General features: G+C 41.6%; 1 protein-coding gene across 1 annotated transcript in view; it reads left to right on the top strand.

The window, feature by feature from the left end:
• Positions 1-26: 26 nt before the first annotated feature.
• dtnbp1b (dystrobrevin binding protein 1b) overlaps positions 27-17,760 on the top strand; it is a 66,023-nt gene continuing 48,289 nt past the window's right edge. Inside the window, exon 1 of the mRNA XM_005917511.3 lies at positions 27-118. Coding sequence (XP_005917573.1) covers positions 55-118 — 64 coding nt within the window. The 5' untranslated portion in view covers positions 27-54. The remainder of the gene's footprint in view (positions 119-17,760) is intronic.

The raw sequence follows: 17,760 nt of genomic DNA, 5'->3' as shown, positions 1-17,760 counted from the left end.
TCGCCTCTCGTGCCGTGAGGAGTCCACTGCGCCCTCACTTGGCTCGCCTGTTGCATGCACCTGAACTCACCTCGTCCTCGTGGCTATGATGTTTCAGCGAGCTCGCGCGGATCTCGGGGTGAGTTTAATGGCTTGTGTGCCGTCTACCCTTCGTTTCGTGTGAATAATGTATGTGGAAGCAGTCCAGAAATAACTCCCATAACTGGAGCGCATTCAGCTTCGCTGGCTTGCTGTTTTCCATCCAAAGCTTTTTGTGATTTTTTTTTTATATGCATTAGCAACTTCAACTTTTCCATAACGCTGCTCCGTTTGAGTGTCGGAGAACGTGAAACTGTTTGATTATAGTGTGTCAAGGTGGGGGAAAAGGTCAAGATAAAACGACTAAGAGAGACTTAATAATTCACCCTGCTCTACCTCATCATTTCTTCACATCTTGCTATTTCATGATATATTATTCAGCATCAGTCTGCAGTGATGCCAGATAAGACACTGCAGAAAGCTGCAGCCACACTTAAACTATGGAGGCATAGTATTCAGCCAAGCTCTGAGTTTGCCTGCCAGCGGACATTTTTAGAGTAGATGCAGTGTGCTTCTCTATATTTTTCTACTCCCCAGCCACTGCATTACTGCCTCGCCGAGTCCTAAAAACACTCACTTCATCATCTAGATATTGTATTAAAGCACTTACTTGGAAGGGATGTGAAAATAAGGTTCAGCTTTACATACTGCACATTTAAAGATGTATAATGTGTTCTGTGGCCCTTTTATTTGGATCACTTTTTGAATGCCAAAAAGCACTGACACTTTTCTTCAAATGAAGTAATTTCCTGGCAGCTGTATTTTTGTCTGTGCTAGCTTCCGATTTATCACATTTAAATCTTACCTGAGGATCCAGGTTTCATTTATTTATGCCATGAAAATCCTTGTGAGACGAGTAAAGTGATTTCACCCAAACTTGGGTTCCGGATAGATTTTGCCAATCTGGGTAGCACCATAAATTTTTATCAGGGCTCCATAAACACAAACAGAGTAAACAGGCGAGTTTATCGTGTTAAAGGTGGCTACAATTGGTCACGTCATGTTTATCTTTTAAAAAACTGATTGATGTGGAATCTGTAGAATGTGATGTTCATGTCATATTGAATTCACTTAAATTTAGTTGTATTCATATTTCAGTTTACTAAACAACAGTTGCCTTCAGGTGCTTTAGAGTGTACGGAAAGACGCTACAAAATTAGAAAGAAAACCCCAACAACCACGCAGCACTCTATGAGCAAGCACTCTGTGACAGTGGGAAGGAAAAACTCCCTTTTAACAAGGAGAAACCTCAGGCAGAGCCAGGGTCAGCGAATGGCAACCATCTGTTGCGACAGGGGGTGAGGAGAGGATGATGGGACAAAAGACACACTATGGAAGCGGGTCACAGATTAATAGTAACTAATGGCGATCGTGGCTCAATTACAAGGCCTTGTAATCGGAAGGTTACCGGTTCGAGCCCCGGCTTGGACAGTCTCGGTAGTTGTGTCCTTGGGCAAGACACTTCACCCGTTGCCCGGTGGCGCCAGTGTCCGGCAGCCTCGCCTCTGTCAGTGCGCCCCAGGGTGGCTGTGGCTACAATGTAGCTTGCCATCACCAGTGTGTGAATGGGTGGATGACTGGTTGTGTAAAGCGCTTTGGGGTCCTTAGGGACTAGTAAAGCACTATACAAATACAGGCCATTTACCATTTAATGATTAAATGCACAGAGGTGTGTAAACACATAGAGTGAAAAGAGGTGAGTGAAGAAGAAACACTCAGTGCATCATGGAAAGACCCCTTCAGCCTAGACTTTTCGCAGTATAACTTATAGAGAGGATTCATGGGTCACCGGATTCAGCCCTGACTATAAACTTTATCAAAAAATAAAGTTTTTTAAAAGTTTAATCTTAAAAATAGAGGGTGTGTTTCTTTCCGAAATCCAAACTGGGAGATGGTTCCACAGAAAAGGGGCCTGAACGCTGAACTCTGGGTCCCATTCTACTTTTAAATACCCTAGGAAACACAAGTAATCCAGCAGTCTGATAACAAAGTGCTCTGTTAGGATAGGTACTAAGAGGTCTTTAAGATATGACATGGCCTGATTATTCAAGATTTTGGGAGAAAGATATTAAATTGAATTTTAAATATAACAGGGATTTATCAGAAGAAGCCAATATGGAAGAAATATATGCTGTTTTTCCTAATCCCTGTCAGTACTCTAGCTGCCGGATTGTGGATCAACTGAAGGCTTTTCAGGAAGCTTTTAGAGCGATCCAATAATAATGAATCACAGTGGTCCAGACTAGAACTACTAGGTTTTTATTGTTGATCGCATCAGATAAAACCAGTATGAGAAATGTTATTATTCTCATTTCAGTCATTATCAATTTCTCTTCCCTTCAACGACACATCGCTGCCTATATTCAAACGTCGACTCAACAGATTTTATACGATGTAACATGTATGTGTGTCTTTCTGTGTGTGAGAATGTCAGCCAGCTTAGAGTAGGCAATGTCCTTTTGCCCCGAGGTGATGCAAGAAAGTGTGCTGTGAATGAGCAGAGAGACGTGACGTCTGAGCAGCCACCAGGACCATAAATGGAAAAGCAAGCATATAGCCAGTGACCTAACATTCGCTGTTAGTCTGGGACTCACTGAGCAGACTGCCCTCATAAGACCACAAACACACACGTACAAACACGTACTCTACTACTACAACACAAAGAGCTCCAACAGGAGCACAGCTGCTGTTGCTGTTATTGGTTTAAGCTTTCAAAAATTCTCTCTTTGTCCTACAGCACCCCAAAATAAAGTAAACACATGCACACACAATTGGACAAATGAACCAGTATTTATGGCAAACACAAATACATCTGGAGCAACTCATAGTGATTTTAATGATTCTTTTATTTTTCACTTTAATTAATTGGGTAAATAAAACATAAAATACTTAATGTATATTTTGGTAGCCTGTGACAAAGATAGACAAACTATTTTTGATGCATATCATCGCAACTGTAGCACAAAGAATAAAGCATAGAAAGGAAAATCGTTATCACGACTACCATGTTGCACATCTAGGTCAATTTCAAGGGTAGGGCATCTATTTTTTTTTCTTGTACCATCTGCGCTCTTGCACAAACACAGACCATTTGTAGACTCCTGGTTCGAGGCTAGGTATGACATCATGCAATGTGACATCACTTCCCTTTGAGGCAAGTCACATCTCACTCGACTGAAGCATGAACACAGAGCCACGCAGGGGATTTGTGCAAGAGTGTGTGTATGTGTGCATGTGGGCACATGACATCACAACGTCATCACTGCCCAGCTCCACTGGCATAGCTGTGCCTGTTGAAGCAGATATTATGTCAGAATGTGCCATGCTAGCAGAGCTGCTGCGGCTGCTGTTGTTGTGATAGCTGTTACTACTTCGCTTCTTTTTCTGTCAATCTGTCGCTGTTAAGCCAAAGGAAGAGTAGTACTGGGCAGCTGGAGGAGAGGAATTGTTTACCAAAGTATGAGGAGAGGCCAGAGGGCCAGCAGCTCCTCTGAGTCTGAAGAGAATCATCGGCCATGGTCAAAAAACTCAAAGGATCGGACGTCACCGCGTGGACGCTCGTCAGAGGGAGATTCATCGTCGGAGACTGATGAGGAGGCAGAAAGAGCAATGAAGAGGAGCCAGAGGTTCAGCAGTTCTTTCAGCTTTGGGGAGGATCAGGAGGCAGCGTCAAAAAACAAAGGTGAAGAAGCAGAACCGTCACCAAAGAACTCTAACAGAGTTTCCGTCAGAGAGGTGGTGGAGTCGGATTCTGAAGGAGAACATGCAGAAATGGAGGAAAGAAACAGTTTTTGTGACACCGATCAGCCAAGGTCAGGTTTATTCAGGCCTCAAGAATTATGGCTGGCGGTGACAAAATGTCTCTCCCTCCGGTGGCCCCCTTGTCTCTCCATCAGCAGACAAAGTAATAAGAAATTAGCCTACCAAGTGGATCTTGACCAATTGGAGGATACGCAGTCATCTGTCACCTCAGAATCAACCAATGAGAGTTCTTCTAGTACATCTACCTCAGATGGCAGAGATGTGTCTTCGGTGAAGCAAAAGGAAGACGACGTCAGAAGCAGAGGGGTTAAAAGTGGCCCGCCCACTCGTCGAGGGGTGTCTCGGTCCTCTCCCAGATTACCAAGAAGCAGACAAGCTGCAGACTCTGTGCTGGCTTCGATGATGTTGGAGAAAGAAATGTTCCTGAGGATTGAGCTTGTTGATTCAGGAGAAGAGAGGGATGATTTACGCTACCGGGCAGAATGGAAGTTATCAGAGAGAACTAAGGAACTGGCAGAGGGAGTATGGCTCTCTCGAAGCCTAACAGATAATAGATTGACCTCCTAAATCAGAGGTTTGGTTGTCTTTGATGTGGTGGACTTCATACCATGCACCATGTAGGTTAATTATATTCAAATCTTAGTTAGTCTGACTGCTGATTAGAAATGGCCCAGATTTCGGTGAATAATCAGTGAGATTGTTTTTGCATGAAGACTGTGTAAACCACCGCCTGCTGATATAAACTGTGCTGATTCAAATGCATTCACTGTGGCTAACTAATTAGAAATGCTATTTTCAGAAACGCAGCACTGCACAGTTAGTGTCAGTGTTTATTTTTTTGCCTTTCTGGGTGTCTGAGAAAATATTATACACATGGCTGGTTCCATGTGTGGGAGGAAAGGGAGATTTAATCCAATATATCATGTGTTTATGAATAAAAGCCTTTTTTGCAACCTGGAGTTTGTTTTTATGAGTAGTGAGAGAATAGTAAAACCACAGACAGTCATACCATGCTGAAATTTGAAAATAAATGCATAGAATAAATGAAAAGTTTAGATGAAAAAAGTGAAATTATTGTGCAAAACTACTACAATGTAAACCCAAAACCAATTCTAATGGACACTCTGTGCCTGCAGGTTATAGAAATCCCACTTAGATTTGTTGTGATTTGTACTGTATTGTACTACCAGTTACAAAGATCACATTAGGGAGGAATACTGGGTGAATCCAAGCAACGAGTCAAACATATCATTTTGTGTCCGCTCACTGACCTCTTTATTAGAGGCACTTTGCTAGTGCTGGGTTGGACACCCCTTTGCCTTTACAGCTGCCTTAACTCTTCATGGCACAACAAGGTGCTGGAAACATTCCTCAGAGATTTTGGGTCATATCAACATGACAGAATCACACAGTTGCTGCAGACTCTTTGGCTGGACACGTATATGATGTGGTTGTTTGAGTTACAGTTGTTTTCCTATCAGATCAAATCAATCAGGCTATTCTCTTCCAACCTCTGACATGTTCATCACTGCTGATTCCCATTTTCTGGCTCTATGGGAAAATCCTTGTAGATCAGCAGTTTCTGAAATACTCAGACAAGCCCGGTCACCGTTCGTCCCCATTCTCATGCTCGGTTTGAACTTCACGAGGTCATCTTGATGGTGTCTAGATGGCTAAATGCACTGAGTCACTGCCGTGTGATTGGGTCATTTGATATCTGAGTTCACAAGCAGTATGACAGGTGTACCTCACATGTTGACCAGTGAGTGTATTCTTAGTATCTTGTACCAGGGACTTGAAACACTGTGACTTGTGATGTGGGTGTGTTACATACACTACCAGTCAGCAGTTTGGATACACCTTATCATTTAATGGTTTGTCTCTATATTTTTAATACTTTCTACATTGTAGATACAAACTGCAGGCATCAAACATATGAATTATGTAGCAAAGAAAAAAAAAAGATAAATAACTCTAAATTTGTCTTATATTTTAGATTCCTGAAAGTAGCCACCCTTTGCTTTGTTGACAACACTGCAAACCCTTGGTCTTCTCTCAATGGGCTTCACAATGCCGTCCCCTAAAATGGTTTTCGCTTCATAGGTGTGCCTTGTCAGGGTTCATTTGTGGAATTTCTTGTTGGGACCATCAGTTGTGTTGTGCAGAAGTCAGGTTGGTCCACAGCTGACAGCCCTATTTGACAAATGCAAGAATTCATACTCAGTTCATCATTACTTTAAGAACTGAAGGTCAGTCAGTCTGAAAAATTGCTGAAACTTTGAATGTGTCCCTAAGTGCAGTCGCAAAAACAATCAAGCACTACTATGAAACTGGTTACCGCCCCAGGAAATTAAGACCAAGCGTCACCTCTGCTGCTGAGGGTAAATTCATCCTAGTCACCAGCTGCAGATATTAACAGCACCTCAGATTAGAGCCCAGATAAATGTCACACAGAGCTCCAGTAGCAGACACATCTCTACATCAACTGTTCAGAGGTGACTGTGCGAATCAGACCTTTATGGTCAAATAGCTGCTAAGAAACCACTACTGAGGAAAAGCAGCAAGCAGAAGAGATTTGTTTGGTCCAAGAAACCTAAGGAATGGGCATTAGACCAGTGGAAATCTGTACTTTGGTCTGAAGAGTCCAGTCAAGATGGTTTGGGATGAGATGGACTGCAGAGTGAAGGCAAGGGCCAACAAGTGCTCAGCATCTCTGGGAACTCCTGTCGGACTGACTGTTGGAAAACCATTTCAGGTGACGACCTCATGAAGCTCATCGAGAGAATGCCAAGAGTGTGCAAAGCAGTCATCAAAGCAAAGGGTGGCTATTTTAAAGAAGCTAAAACATAAATGTTTTGAGTTATTTCACACTTTTTGACTACTACATACACTCAACAAAAATATAAACGCAACACCTTTGTTACTGCTCCCATTCCCCATGGGATGGACGTAGAGACCTAAAATTCATTCCAGATACACAATATAACCATCCCTCCCAAACAGTGGTCACAAATCAGTCCAAATGTGTGGTAGTGGGCACATCTGCTATATTGAGATAATCCATCCCACCTCACAGGTGTGCCACATCAGGATGCTGATCTGACATCATGAGTAGTGCACAGGTGTACCTCAGACTGCCCACAACAAAAGGCCACCCTGGAATGTGCAGTTTTGTCTCACAGCAAAATGCCACAGATGCCACAAGCAATGAGGGAGCGTGCAATTGGCATGCTGACAGCAGGAATGTCAACCAGATCTGTCGCCCGTGCATTGAATGTTCATTTCTCAACCATAAGCCGTCTCCACAGGCGTTTCAGAGAATATGGCAGCACATCCAACCGGCCTCACAACCGCAGACCTCGTGTAACCACACCAGCCCAGGACCTCCACATCCAGCAGGTTCACCTCCAAGATCGTCTGAGACCAGCCACCCAGACAGCTGCTGGAACAATTGGTTTGCACAACCAAACAATTTCTGCACAAACTGTCAGAAACCGTCTCAGGGACGCTCAACTGCATGCCCGTCGTCCTCATCGGGGTCTTGACCTGACTCCAGCTCGTCGCCGTAACAGACTTGTGTGGGCAAATGCTCACATTCGATGGCGTCTGGCACGTTGGAGAGGTGTGCGCTTCACGGATGAATCATGGTTCACATTGTTCAGGGCAGATGGCAGCTGAGAATGTCCCAGTTCTTGCATGGCCAGCATACTCACCGGACATGTCACCCATTGAGCATGTTCGGGATGTGCTTGACCGGCGTATACGACAGCGTGTACCAGTTCCCACGAATATCCAACAACCTCGCACAGCCATTGAAGTGGAGTGGACCAACATTCCACAGGCCACAATTGACAATCTGATAGACTCCATGCGACGATGTGTTGCACTGCATGAGGCAAATGGTGGTCACACCAGATACTGACCGGTTCTGGGTCCCCAGACCCCCAATAGCGCAAAAAACTGCACATTCCAGGGTGGCCTTTTGTTGTGGGCAGTCTGAGGTACACCTGTGCACTACTCATGATGTCAGATCAGCATCCTGATGTGGCACACCTGTGAGGTGGAATGGATTATCTCAATATAGCAGATGTGCCCATTACCACACATTTGGACTGATTTGTGACCACTGTTTGGGAGGGATGGTTATATTGTGTATCTGGAATGAATTTTAGGTCTCTACGTCCATCCCATGGGGAATGGGAGCAGTAACAAAGGTGTTGCGTTTATATTTTTGTTGAGTGTAGTTCCTTAATTATTCTTTCATAGTTCTTGATGCCTTCTGTGAGAATCTTGAATGTAAGTAGTCATGAAGATAAAGAAAAACCATTAAATGAGAAGGTTGTTCCACACTTTTGACTGGTAGTATATGTTCTACTTAGTGTGTGACTTTTCTTTGCTGCTCAGAGCCACATGTGTGTGGTGTACAGATGTCGAAAGATGCATTTATGTAGGCGTTAGCCAGACTTAGATATATGCAAATTGCTGAAATGTTTTAGCACAGTGTGCAATTATGTTAAACACAAAGGAAAAAAATGAAGCCAAACAAGTGACAGCCCATCATGACTGCTCATTAGGCAAATGATACATGTACTGCTGAAAATGGCACAGTTTAATAACACAGTAAAACCAAATTGAGGATTTATAAGTAGCTATACCCTATTTGTGTGTGTGTGTGTGAGTGTGTTTTTCGTAGTTTTGTTTTCCCACAGTCAGTGTTTCTAAGTAATTAGCTGTACAGAGTGCCTCTTTTCCAGTGCATTATTAAATTTAAGTGCTTTTTGCCACTGGGGAGAAAGCCATTTGTATTTTTAAAATTTCTAAACATTTAGCAAGACAACATGATCCATACTCTGGATTCCCTTCAAATCCAACAAGTTGAAATAATCACATCAGTTGTTATATTCATATGACGTCATTCACAGTCAAACAACATGTCTGGATGGTTTCTTTTTACAATAAAGTAAATGACACTAAAGAATGAAACAAGTACAAGTAATGCTCAAACACTTCAAATCAGTGATATTACCTTTTAAGACGTGGTTGGTTTACAGTTAGACATATCTGTCAGTAAGCAGACCGTGCTGTTTTCTTATGCCATAATTCACCAGCTATTGCTCAGCAGGACACTTTATCTCTTTGGCTGGCTATTCCAGGAACAATCAGCCACCTGACATCTTCTGGCAGGAGGCGTTTGAGGTTGTAATGACAGAGTGCGACTGAAAAAGAGAAGATTTTCTCATCTTCTGTTGAGAAGAGATGAAATGCAGAACACAGAGTGCCCCGGTCCATTTTCTGACGACAATGTACAAGTGTGTTTGTAAACTGTGCTTGAAGGAACAGTCCCCAGAGATAGTTGCATAACATGGTGATAGACTGCAAATCCTAGCAGAGGACACATGTTCCAGTGGCCAAAGGACAAATGTGACTTCATGGAATTTTGAGGTCCTAGGAGGCCAGCCAGACAATAATTGCTTCATCTCCTGAGCCTTTTAGTTATATTCTATTAGATTTAAAGCATTTTAGAGAACCCATTATACCATACTCTCAAATGTGATACCGCTGCTGCTTTGCCAGACCTAAGACTGTTGTAGATCATTAGATTAGCAAAATCTTAACTGGAAAAAGCACATCAATGTGAAAACTAAACTTTCTTCCAAACTTTGAATACTTATCTGGGACTCTTGGTGAAATTCCAACTTCTGTAGAACTGTAAAGTGAATAAAGATGACTTACGCCCCCAGAGGCAACCCCCACCCAAGAGTACTTTAGGAGACTTGGTTGTGACTCAGCAGCCGGCGCTGTCACCTCACAGCATGAGGCCGCAAGTTGAATTTCCTGCCTCTTAACATCTTGGTATTGCTTTTAAGGTCTGCTCTGGTTTCCAACCAGCCATGCAAGTCAGATGGAGTGAAGGCATGATGGTGGCAGTTATTATCGCTCAGCAGAAATAAAATAGGAGTAAGACTGCTAGTGGTAATGTCAAGAGTTACTGTTTTTGTTAACAGATGTGCAAAGTTGCCATACCCCCGTCAAATGGTCATTATTAGGTTCATTTCTACATCTCAATTTTTTCACACTGTGCAGAAAACATGGAAGAGAGGGAGGAATAGAAAAGTTAACTCGTGCATCTCGAGAGAATATAGATTGTTTTGAATCACAGGAAAAGAGTATGTTCGTGCATATATAAGTCTTCTCTTGCGTACTATATATGCCTGCTGTCCCATGAGTGGGTGTATTCTGCAGGTTAATTTGTATAGATTCTGTCAGGTACAGAGTCGGCAGATAATTCCCCATTTGCACCTTTGTATAAATTTTTAACTGAGGTAAAGCAAGGTTAATTCTCTTCATTCTGGCACACTGTGCTGCCTCTTATGTATTATAGATGTATCTTATTATTTGCGCACGTACGCATACATGAGTTGTACAAAGGATCTGTCAGTCAGACTCAAAAGTGTGCTTGCTTCTTCATGGATTTTCCATTTCAGTATTTATACTAGTAAAATACTAACTAACAGATGTCATGAAAACTCTGTTTTCAGCTAATATTGTTTCTGAACTGGAGATCAGAGAACGTATGATGAGATTTTATCACAAATCCTCAAGTGAGGCCAGAGAGGAAACAAAAACAACAGATATGCGACAAATTTTTTTTCCACAACAGTTTTCATTTGCCACAAAGTCCACAAGCTCGTTATGTTTTATGGCATTTTCTAACTATATTATTGAGAACAGTAAGCAACGAGCAGCTCATGCTGTTCAAGGTCTTTGCTGGGCCAACATCTAATGTGAAACCTCTTATGAGCAATACAATACAAAACAGTTGGGCACTGGTGTAATGTAAAAGATTACATGAAATTAAAATTGCAACTTTTCCGACTGACCTGTTTATAATCTGTAATGTTAATTCCAGACAGCCAGACCTTATTCATGCATTTAAAAACATGCCCTAGCTTACTGACGTGCAGTAATGCCAAAAGTGTCGTAGAGGGGCATGAAAAACTTGGTGAAATGAGCACGTGTTTTGGGATGATGAATTGATGTTGTGTGTGTTTACATGTGTGGTGGGTCTGTGGAGGACAAAGGAGAGTGATGGATGATTCCAGCAGGACATTGGTGGTGGTGGCAGAGATGAGTCAGCCATGGACACAAGCACACATGCACATACACACACACCTGCACGCTTTCACCAACAGGCTTTGCAGATGGCCTGAAGTACTCTGGTGACATCCTTGGCTGTTGCTGTTTGGGATTCTTATGCGAAGTGTTTGTCCTTGTGGGTTCATAGTCTGCTGCGTGCTGAGGCGTGTGTGTGCGTGTGTGTGTATTTGCCATTTTGCTGCAGCATCAGGCTGGTTGATTATGTGATAGATCACTATCAAGTCAAGAGACTCCTCAGTAATGCCTCCTGCTGTCACCGGCACACATACATATTCTCTCCTACGACACTATTCTAGCAGAGGAGACTGCACACAGGCACTGTTGGTGGTGAAGTGGGTATTCTGCTGCTTTTCACATAGCTGAGCGGTTAATTTTAGCCGGCTGCAGTAATCACCAGAACTTTAACCCTCAAGTTGTCAGGAAAGGAAAACTTAAGCTGAGGATTTTGTGCCTCAAAGCAGTACTGGACATTCCTGCTGAGAGTGGGATGGGCGTGACGGATTTCTGCGAATAATTCCCATTAATATCTTCCTCACTCGATTTTCTGGGTTAAGATTAAGCCTGAAGCAGCTAGGTTTGCTGTGTAGTAAGAAATTACCCTTCTGATATAAGACTCTTTATCATTTCTGCATCAGAACTCGTATAGCACTCTGAGTGGTGGTGTTTTGACTGCTTTTATGATTGCTTGCTTTTACGCTTTAATTTCCATAACCTTTTTACTTTTTTTTTAGTTATATCATCTTATCATCCAGTTACTCTCTGCAAAAGCAACGAAACATGCTATTTAAATGCAAATATGTTTTATTGAATTGACATTTTCCATCAGAAAAGGTGTGACCCAAGCTCTACATCAATCAGTGGCTATTTCACTTTCAAGTATACACAGGTGGGTTATGGGAACAACATACTACATATAATGATATTTTTATGAAACTGTATTGTCTACTGCAGTGGTCCCCAATCTTTTTTGCGCCACGGACCGGTGTATGCCCGACAATATTTTCACAGACCGGCCTTTAAGGTGTCGCGGATAAATACAACAAAATAAAACTAGTACCGGTACCGAAATTTTTTTTTTATTCATAACACACGAGAAAAGACCCAGAAAAACCGAGTAAACGATAAAAACGATAACAAAATAACGCTGAAAACCGATAAAAACCCTGAAAACTATACATTTCACACCTGAGCCTCAACTCTCGCGGCCCGGTACCAAACGACTCACGGACCGGTCCGAGGCCCGGGGGTTGGGGACCACTGGTCTACTGCATAGAATAATCCTAGTTCATGCTGTGGCTTTACCCTACAATCTAAGCAATTACCTAATTGTAATTTTTCCAAGTGTGAGCACCTCTCAAAGAGCAGACATTTTTGTAGTTTTCAAGTCTGGAGCGTTCAGATGTGTGTTAACGCAATGAGTCTTCCAGGTGGTGGACGTCCCTTCAGGTTCACAGTCTACATTTCAGACTCTTAATGTGCTAACTGAGGCTTATAATGTTAAAGTCTATGACAGTGCAATTAGAAAAAGACTGAACTTGTTCTTGTTTGGAAGCAAGATGGCCAGGAGGAAGCCTCTGCTCTCTACAAATAATCTGGGAGCAAAGTTTAGGTTTGCAAAGCTCCATCTGAAGAAACCACCAGACTTCTGGAACAATTCGATTTGGACCGATGAGACCAAAGTGAAGATGTTGGAACAAAATGTACAGTGTCACGTTTGGAGACAACCAAACACAACATATCAGCACAAACACATACTCATACCAGCTGTAGGCACAGTAATGGGGAAAGGGGGGAATTTGGCTTGTTTTGCAGCCACAGGACCTGAAGGGTGTACTAGGAAGGAAGTTCAGCACAGAGAAAAAAGACTTAAAAGATTAGAACCAAGTATAAAACATTTATAAATTTCTGCAACTAAATACATGCAAATTCCAGTAATAATGCAACACACAGTATGCACTTCTTTAACTTTACAGTGGGGCTTCATTTGATGGGTTTAGTAAGGTAGGGCTGAAAAGGTTACATTTATAAAACGTATTCCTACAGCAGTGAATCAGTATCTCTGCGGTATAAAAACATAACCTACTGTTGACAAGGATATGTATTCAGCACTTGTTACCACAGTGATTTATACAAGAAATAAAAGAAGCAATTTTTGTGACACAGAAAACTGAATTTAAACTTGACATAGTTCACTAACCTATTAATCTTTCTTTGTAGCACACCCTTCTAAGCTTCTCTGTATACTTGGGCAAAAGGATCATAAGCACAGCAGCAAATCTACAACAAAATGGCGAAAAAGAAAAGAATCGCGCTGATGCCGTGGCCCAATCAAAATCAAATGCTTGCAGCAGGACCTGAAGAAAGCTGTGCATAAACGAATGCCTGCAAATCTCAATGATCTGAAGCAACACCATGAAGAAGATTGGGGCAGGTTTCCTCCACAACCATGTGAGAGACTGATAAAGTCACACAGAACACAATTGCTTTGAGGTATTACTGCTAAAGATGAAACTCTGTTTTCACATGACTGGAGCTAAGCTCTTTTTCACTGACTCTTTCAAGCTAGGCTGTTTAAACTGAATTAGCTCACTTACTGGTTGTAGTCTATGTTTAAGCAAAAGTATCTCCCACTTCATGGCAAGCTGCATATGTAAATATATTGAGTATACTAATGGAATATTTCATGACTCTGGCTATTAATGGGAAATACTCGCAGTATTCTTAACAGTTATAGTGCCACAGAAGAGCTAAACAAATGATCTATTTATTTCAAAGGTCAGAACATCACCTCAGGAAATGTTTTCCTTTTTGTTGTTTAAGTGATATGTTAACTGATTCTGGTTTGTAGCTCAACAGAAGTTACATTGAGGGATATCTTTAGTTTCTTTTTCAGGTTTCCACTGGTTAAAAAAAATCATGCATGGTTGCATTGCAATATTTCACATATTAAAAGAGATACACTGTATTTTGCCAAGGATTAGTGAACCTTTAAATGTGTATTTTACTGTATACTGGACCTTCTATCAGCGCTATCCATTAAACTCAGGCTGGAGCCTGTCCCAGCAGTCATAGGGTGAGAAGCTGGATACACTTTGGGCCAACACAGAGTGACAGATATCTATTGACATGGACAACTACAGCCAGCCATTATCATCAGTTAACCCAACATGCATGCATGTGTTTGGGCTGTGGGAGGTAGTTTGAGTACCTGAAGGGAACCCATGCAGGCAGGGGTAAAATATGCACGTTGAAAAGCTTACGGCGGCCGGTGGATTTGAACGCCTCTTGCTGTGAAGCGGCATTTCCAATCACCACACCACTGTGCTGCCAAAGATAATATTAAAGTGCTGTTATTCTCATTATTAAAGAAGTTTGTATAATTCATAAGTACCTTGTTTTCATGTTGGATTTAATTGACTTAGACAGAATAGCACAGGAATGTTGCACAGCCGGATTTAATCAAGTAAAAAATTGCTGCAATAGTAACCCACGCAATAAGTTGTGTCAGCCATGTTTAGCTCACTACACTGTCTTACCGTCACACAAACCGTACCTTTAATGAAATGTTGTAATTTATTGGATCCATGTATCCTTATATTTAGTATAAATATAAGCATGGATCCACATAGAACAAATTCTTACTCAAATATGCATCAGAATTTCTTCTTAGCACCACTTTATGCAATAATTATTGTCTACTAGTATTAAAACACATTTTCTTACCTATTTATGTAAGAAGAAACATGGCTATCAGGTAGAAATTGTACAGGAGTGAGTGGATATTATTTTTTGTCAGACTCAGTGTAATGTGCGTTCTTTCTCATCATGGATCAAATGGCACAGCAGGGCTGCAGTGATGGAACATGTGGATGTCCTCAAGTGAAAAGAGGAGCGAGACCAGATGGGACCAAATAACCTGGCAGACTTGATCTGTCTCATTTCACGGGTTGTCATCTTCAAGAACGTGGCAAACGCAGGCAGAGACAGGACCAGGAAAGCTGGTTTGTAGCTGCGTACGGTGGGAAGGATTTCTTCACATTTGATGCAGATGTTTACTTGGACTCGAGAATGACCTGGTTAGATTTAGGTCGTTAAAAGTTGAGCTCTCACTGATGTTACAAAACACTATTTTTGGACACGACTTGAGAATTATAAAGCAACCGATTCCAAAGGTTCTCAAAGTATCTAAAATGATGAATTAATGACAAAAGGTGAAAGGTCAACTTCACTGTGACATCATAAAGTTCTGAAATTATTATTATTTTTTGTCTTTCCTGTTGGGCTACACCATAATTCAGTTCAGTTTATCCACATGTCCTGGTGCTTGGAGGCCTTTTGTGAAGAAGCCCCAGAGGACATTACATAGGAAAAAAAACTGCAGCAGACAGAATAAGCAGAACTGTCAGTCTATTTTTCTATTTGAAAAGAGCTACTACATTCGTTGTCTACTGCTTTGTTGAAGATGTGTGTAGGAAAAGGATTCAAAATTCAACAACCCCCCTTTTTTTTTTTTTTTAAAGCTTTTTTGGCTTTTGTGTTCCTCTAATTCAGCTTTACTGGCTGAACAGAAATACACTTAATAACTGTCACAGGCAGCAGAGAACGAGAGCTAAGCGCTGGATACCAGAAGATAATTTCACAAGTTTATAATTCAAAGAACACACAGGAAAACTTGTAGCTAGGGATGTTCCAGTGACTGAGCAGGCAGATCTTCAGAGATGACCCAAAGTTTAGTCCACAGAATAAGATGTGCTGTAGGAGGAGGGACAGCAGCTTCAGTCACAGAAATGTGCACAATGGACAAATGGTGGCCTGATGATACATCACCAGAGATCGTGCAACAAACTGGCACGACTGAAGGATTTCCACAGCCTTAAGAACACGTGGAGAAACCTGAGTGATTAATCACAGGTGAGCCAATTGAAGATCTGCTGTCAGGTGTGTCTGATAAAGGCGAAGACAGGATGCGCCAACGAACCACATCAGAGACAGATAAACAACGAGCCAGAGAGAGAGCAAGGGCGGCAGGGCCACCCAGGAGGACAGAGGGACCTTGACAATAACTTTTAATATAAATTTCTTCAGTGTTAACCTTCTGATATCAGTCAGCATGCTTTATACAGTTTGTCAAAAAGCCCCTTAAGAGCTGCCAAAACACATCAGGTCCTGAGGACTGAGGTGTGGAATGAAGGTCAAAGTCTGCGTGGACTGAGTGGATGAAACGCTTCAGTGGCAGGTACTGAATACCACACTCACATCTTCTAATATTTATTGGTGCATCAGGATCATGGGTGGATATGAACACATCAGAAGGGCTCACTGACCTTTTAGCAAAAATTATTTTAAGTTGGTGAGTCTTATAAGTCTTATTGCCAAAAGAAAAACAAAACATGGTGATGAAGTGATAATCAGTGACAATTAAAAAAAAAAAAAAAATTATCACTAAATCAAAGCCTAACATCCCAAATTTATTTATGATCATGATCGCTTAATTTGAAATTAATAATGTGTCCAAATATGTAAACTTGATATCTCCCATTTTTAGTTACATCACTCCTCTTAGTAGCATTAGGTTACACACACACACACACACACACACACACACACACACACACATTCAGCACAATCACTTTCTTGCTGATACAGTGTATTAGGATATGTTCCCTTCCCTCACCGTGGCATATATGGAAAATGTTCTGTACATTCACTATCTGAAAAATAGCTATGTGCACCCAGAATAAATGGGCTGTCACCATACCAGCTTGGATACTGTCATCTTCGCAGCATAGTGCAAGGCTGAGAAATACGGGTGGGAACTAAATCAATCCATATTGCATGTTTTTTCCATACTTACTTTTGTACAGTCTTGGCTGCAACTTTTCGAAAGCATAAAATTAGTATTACAGATGGTAAGGATGAACTCTGTGAACTACAAAGATTTATTGAAATGAGTACGTGAGGTAAGGCTCGCATTAGGAATGCTGACGTCAAAAAAATATTATACAGAACTTATAAGAAAGTGAATCTCTATGTGATAGTGCAGTGGTTTATCTCTGAAGGCAGCTATGGTGTAGGCCCGAAGGCTCTGGGGGAAATCAGTGCATGCAAAGTCTGTGTCACAAAGTCATTGTCAGAAGTATTCCTCCTCCTATCTCTGACGTGCCCGTTCCCTCTGCCTCTCTCCTGCTTCAATCACACTAATCATTTTCCTTGTTAATTGCTTCTTTACCCCACAGTGTTGTCACGCCTGTGTGACAGCTCATTTTTTCCTGTGCTGTACCTGCTCCAATGTGCTCGTCCATATCTCGGTGTTTTTGTTCAAATGTAACAGTACAAAACGGTGGCTCATATAGCCAGTGTGCTTGGAAACTGATAGACAGTCCAGCACGCACTTATAGTTCATGTGCACTTAACTTGGACAGATGACACGCTATCAGTGAAACACTGGTAACTTTCATGTCATCACCGTATTGAGTAACAACATCTAGGGTGAAGACAAAGTCACTGCTAAGTGTTAGAGCTTGCTAAAAGTCATGTTAATGAGTAATGGGTTTACATGCATCTCCATTCCGGCTCCTTTAAAATTTGCATAAGACCTGGGACTCATTACAGCAATTAAGAAACATAGGGTATGTAATTTACTGTAATTATCATGTAGACTCACAGATATCTTTGCTAGGTATAAATGTTTAACTGCTTGTTAATGCAAATATCAATCACGTGCCTAAATGCACTGAGTTGCTGCCATGTTGACATGGTCAA

This window comes from Haplochromis burtoni, unplaced genomic scaffold (genome assembly GCF_018398535.1).
Source record: "Haplochromis burtoni strain Fernald_Lab_line unplaced genomic scaffold, NCSU_Asbu1 Contig_25, whole genome shotgun sequence".
Classification (NCBI taxonomy): domain Eukaryota; kingdom Metazoa; phylum Chordata; class Actinopteri; order Cichliformes; family Cichlidae; genus Haplochromis; species Haplochromis burtoni.
Note: the sequence above shows the minus strand (reverse complement) of the source record. Positions and strands in the feature narration are given on the sequence as shown.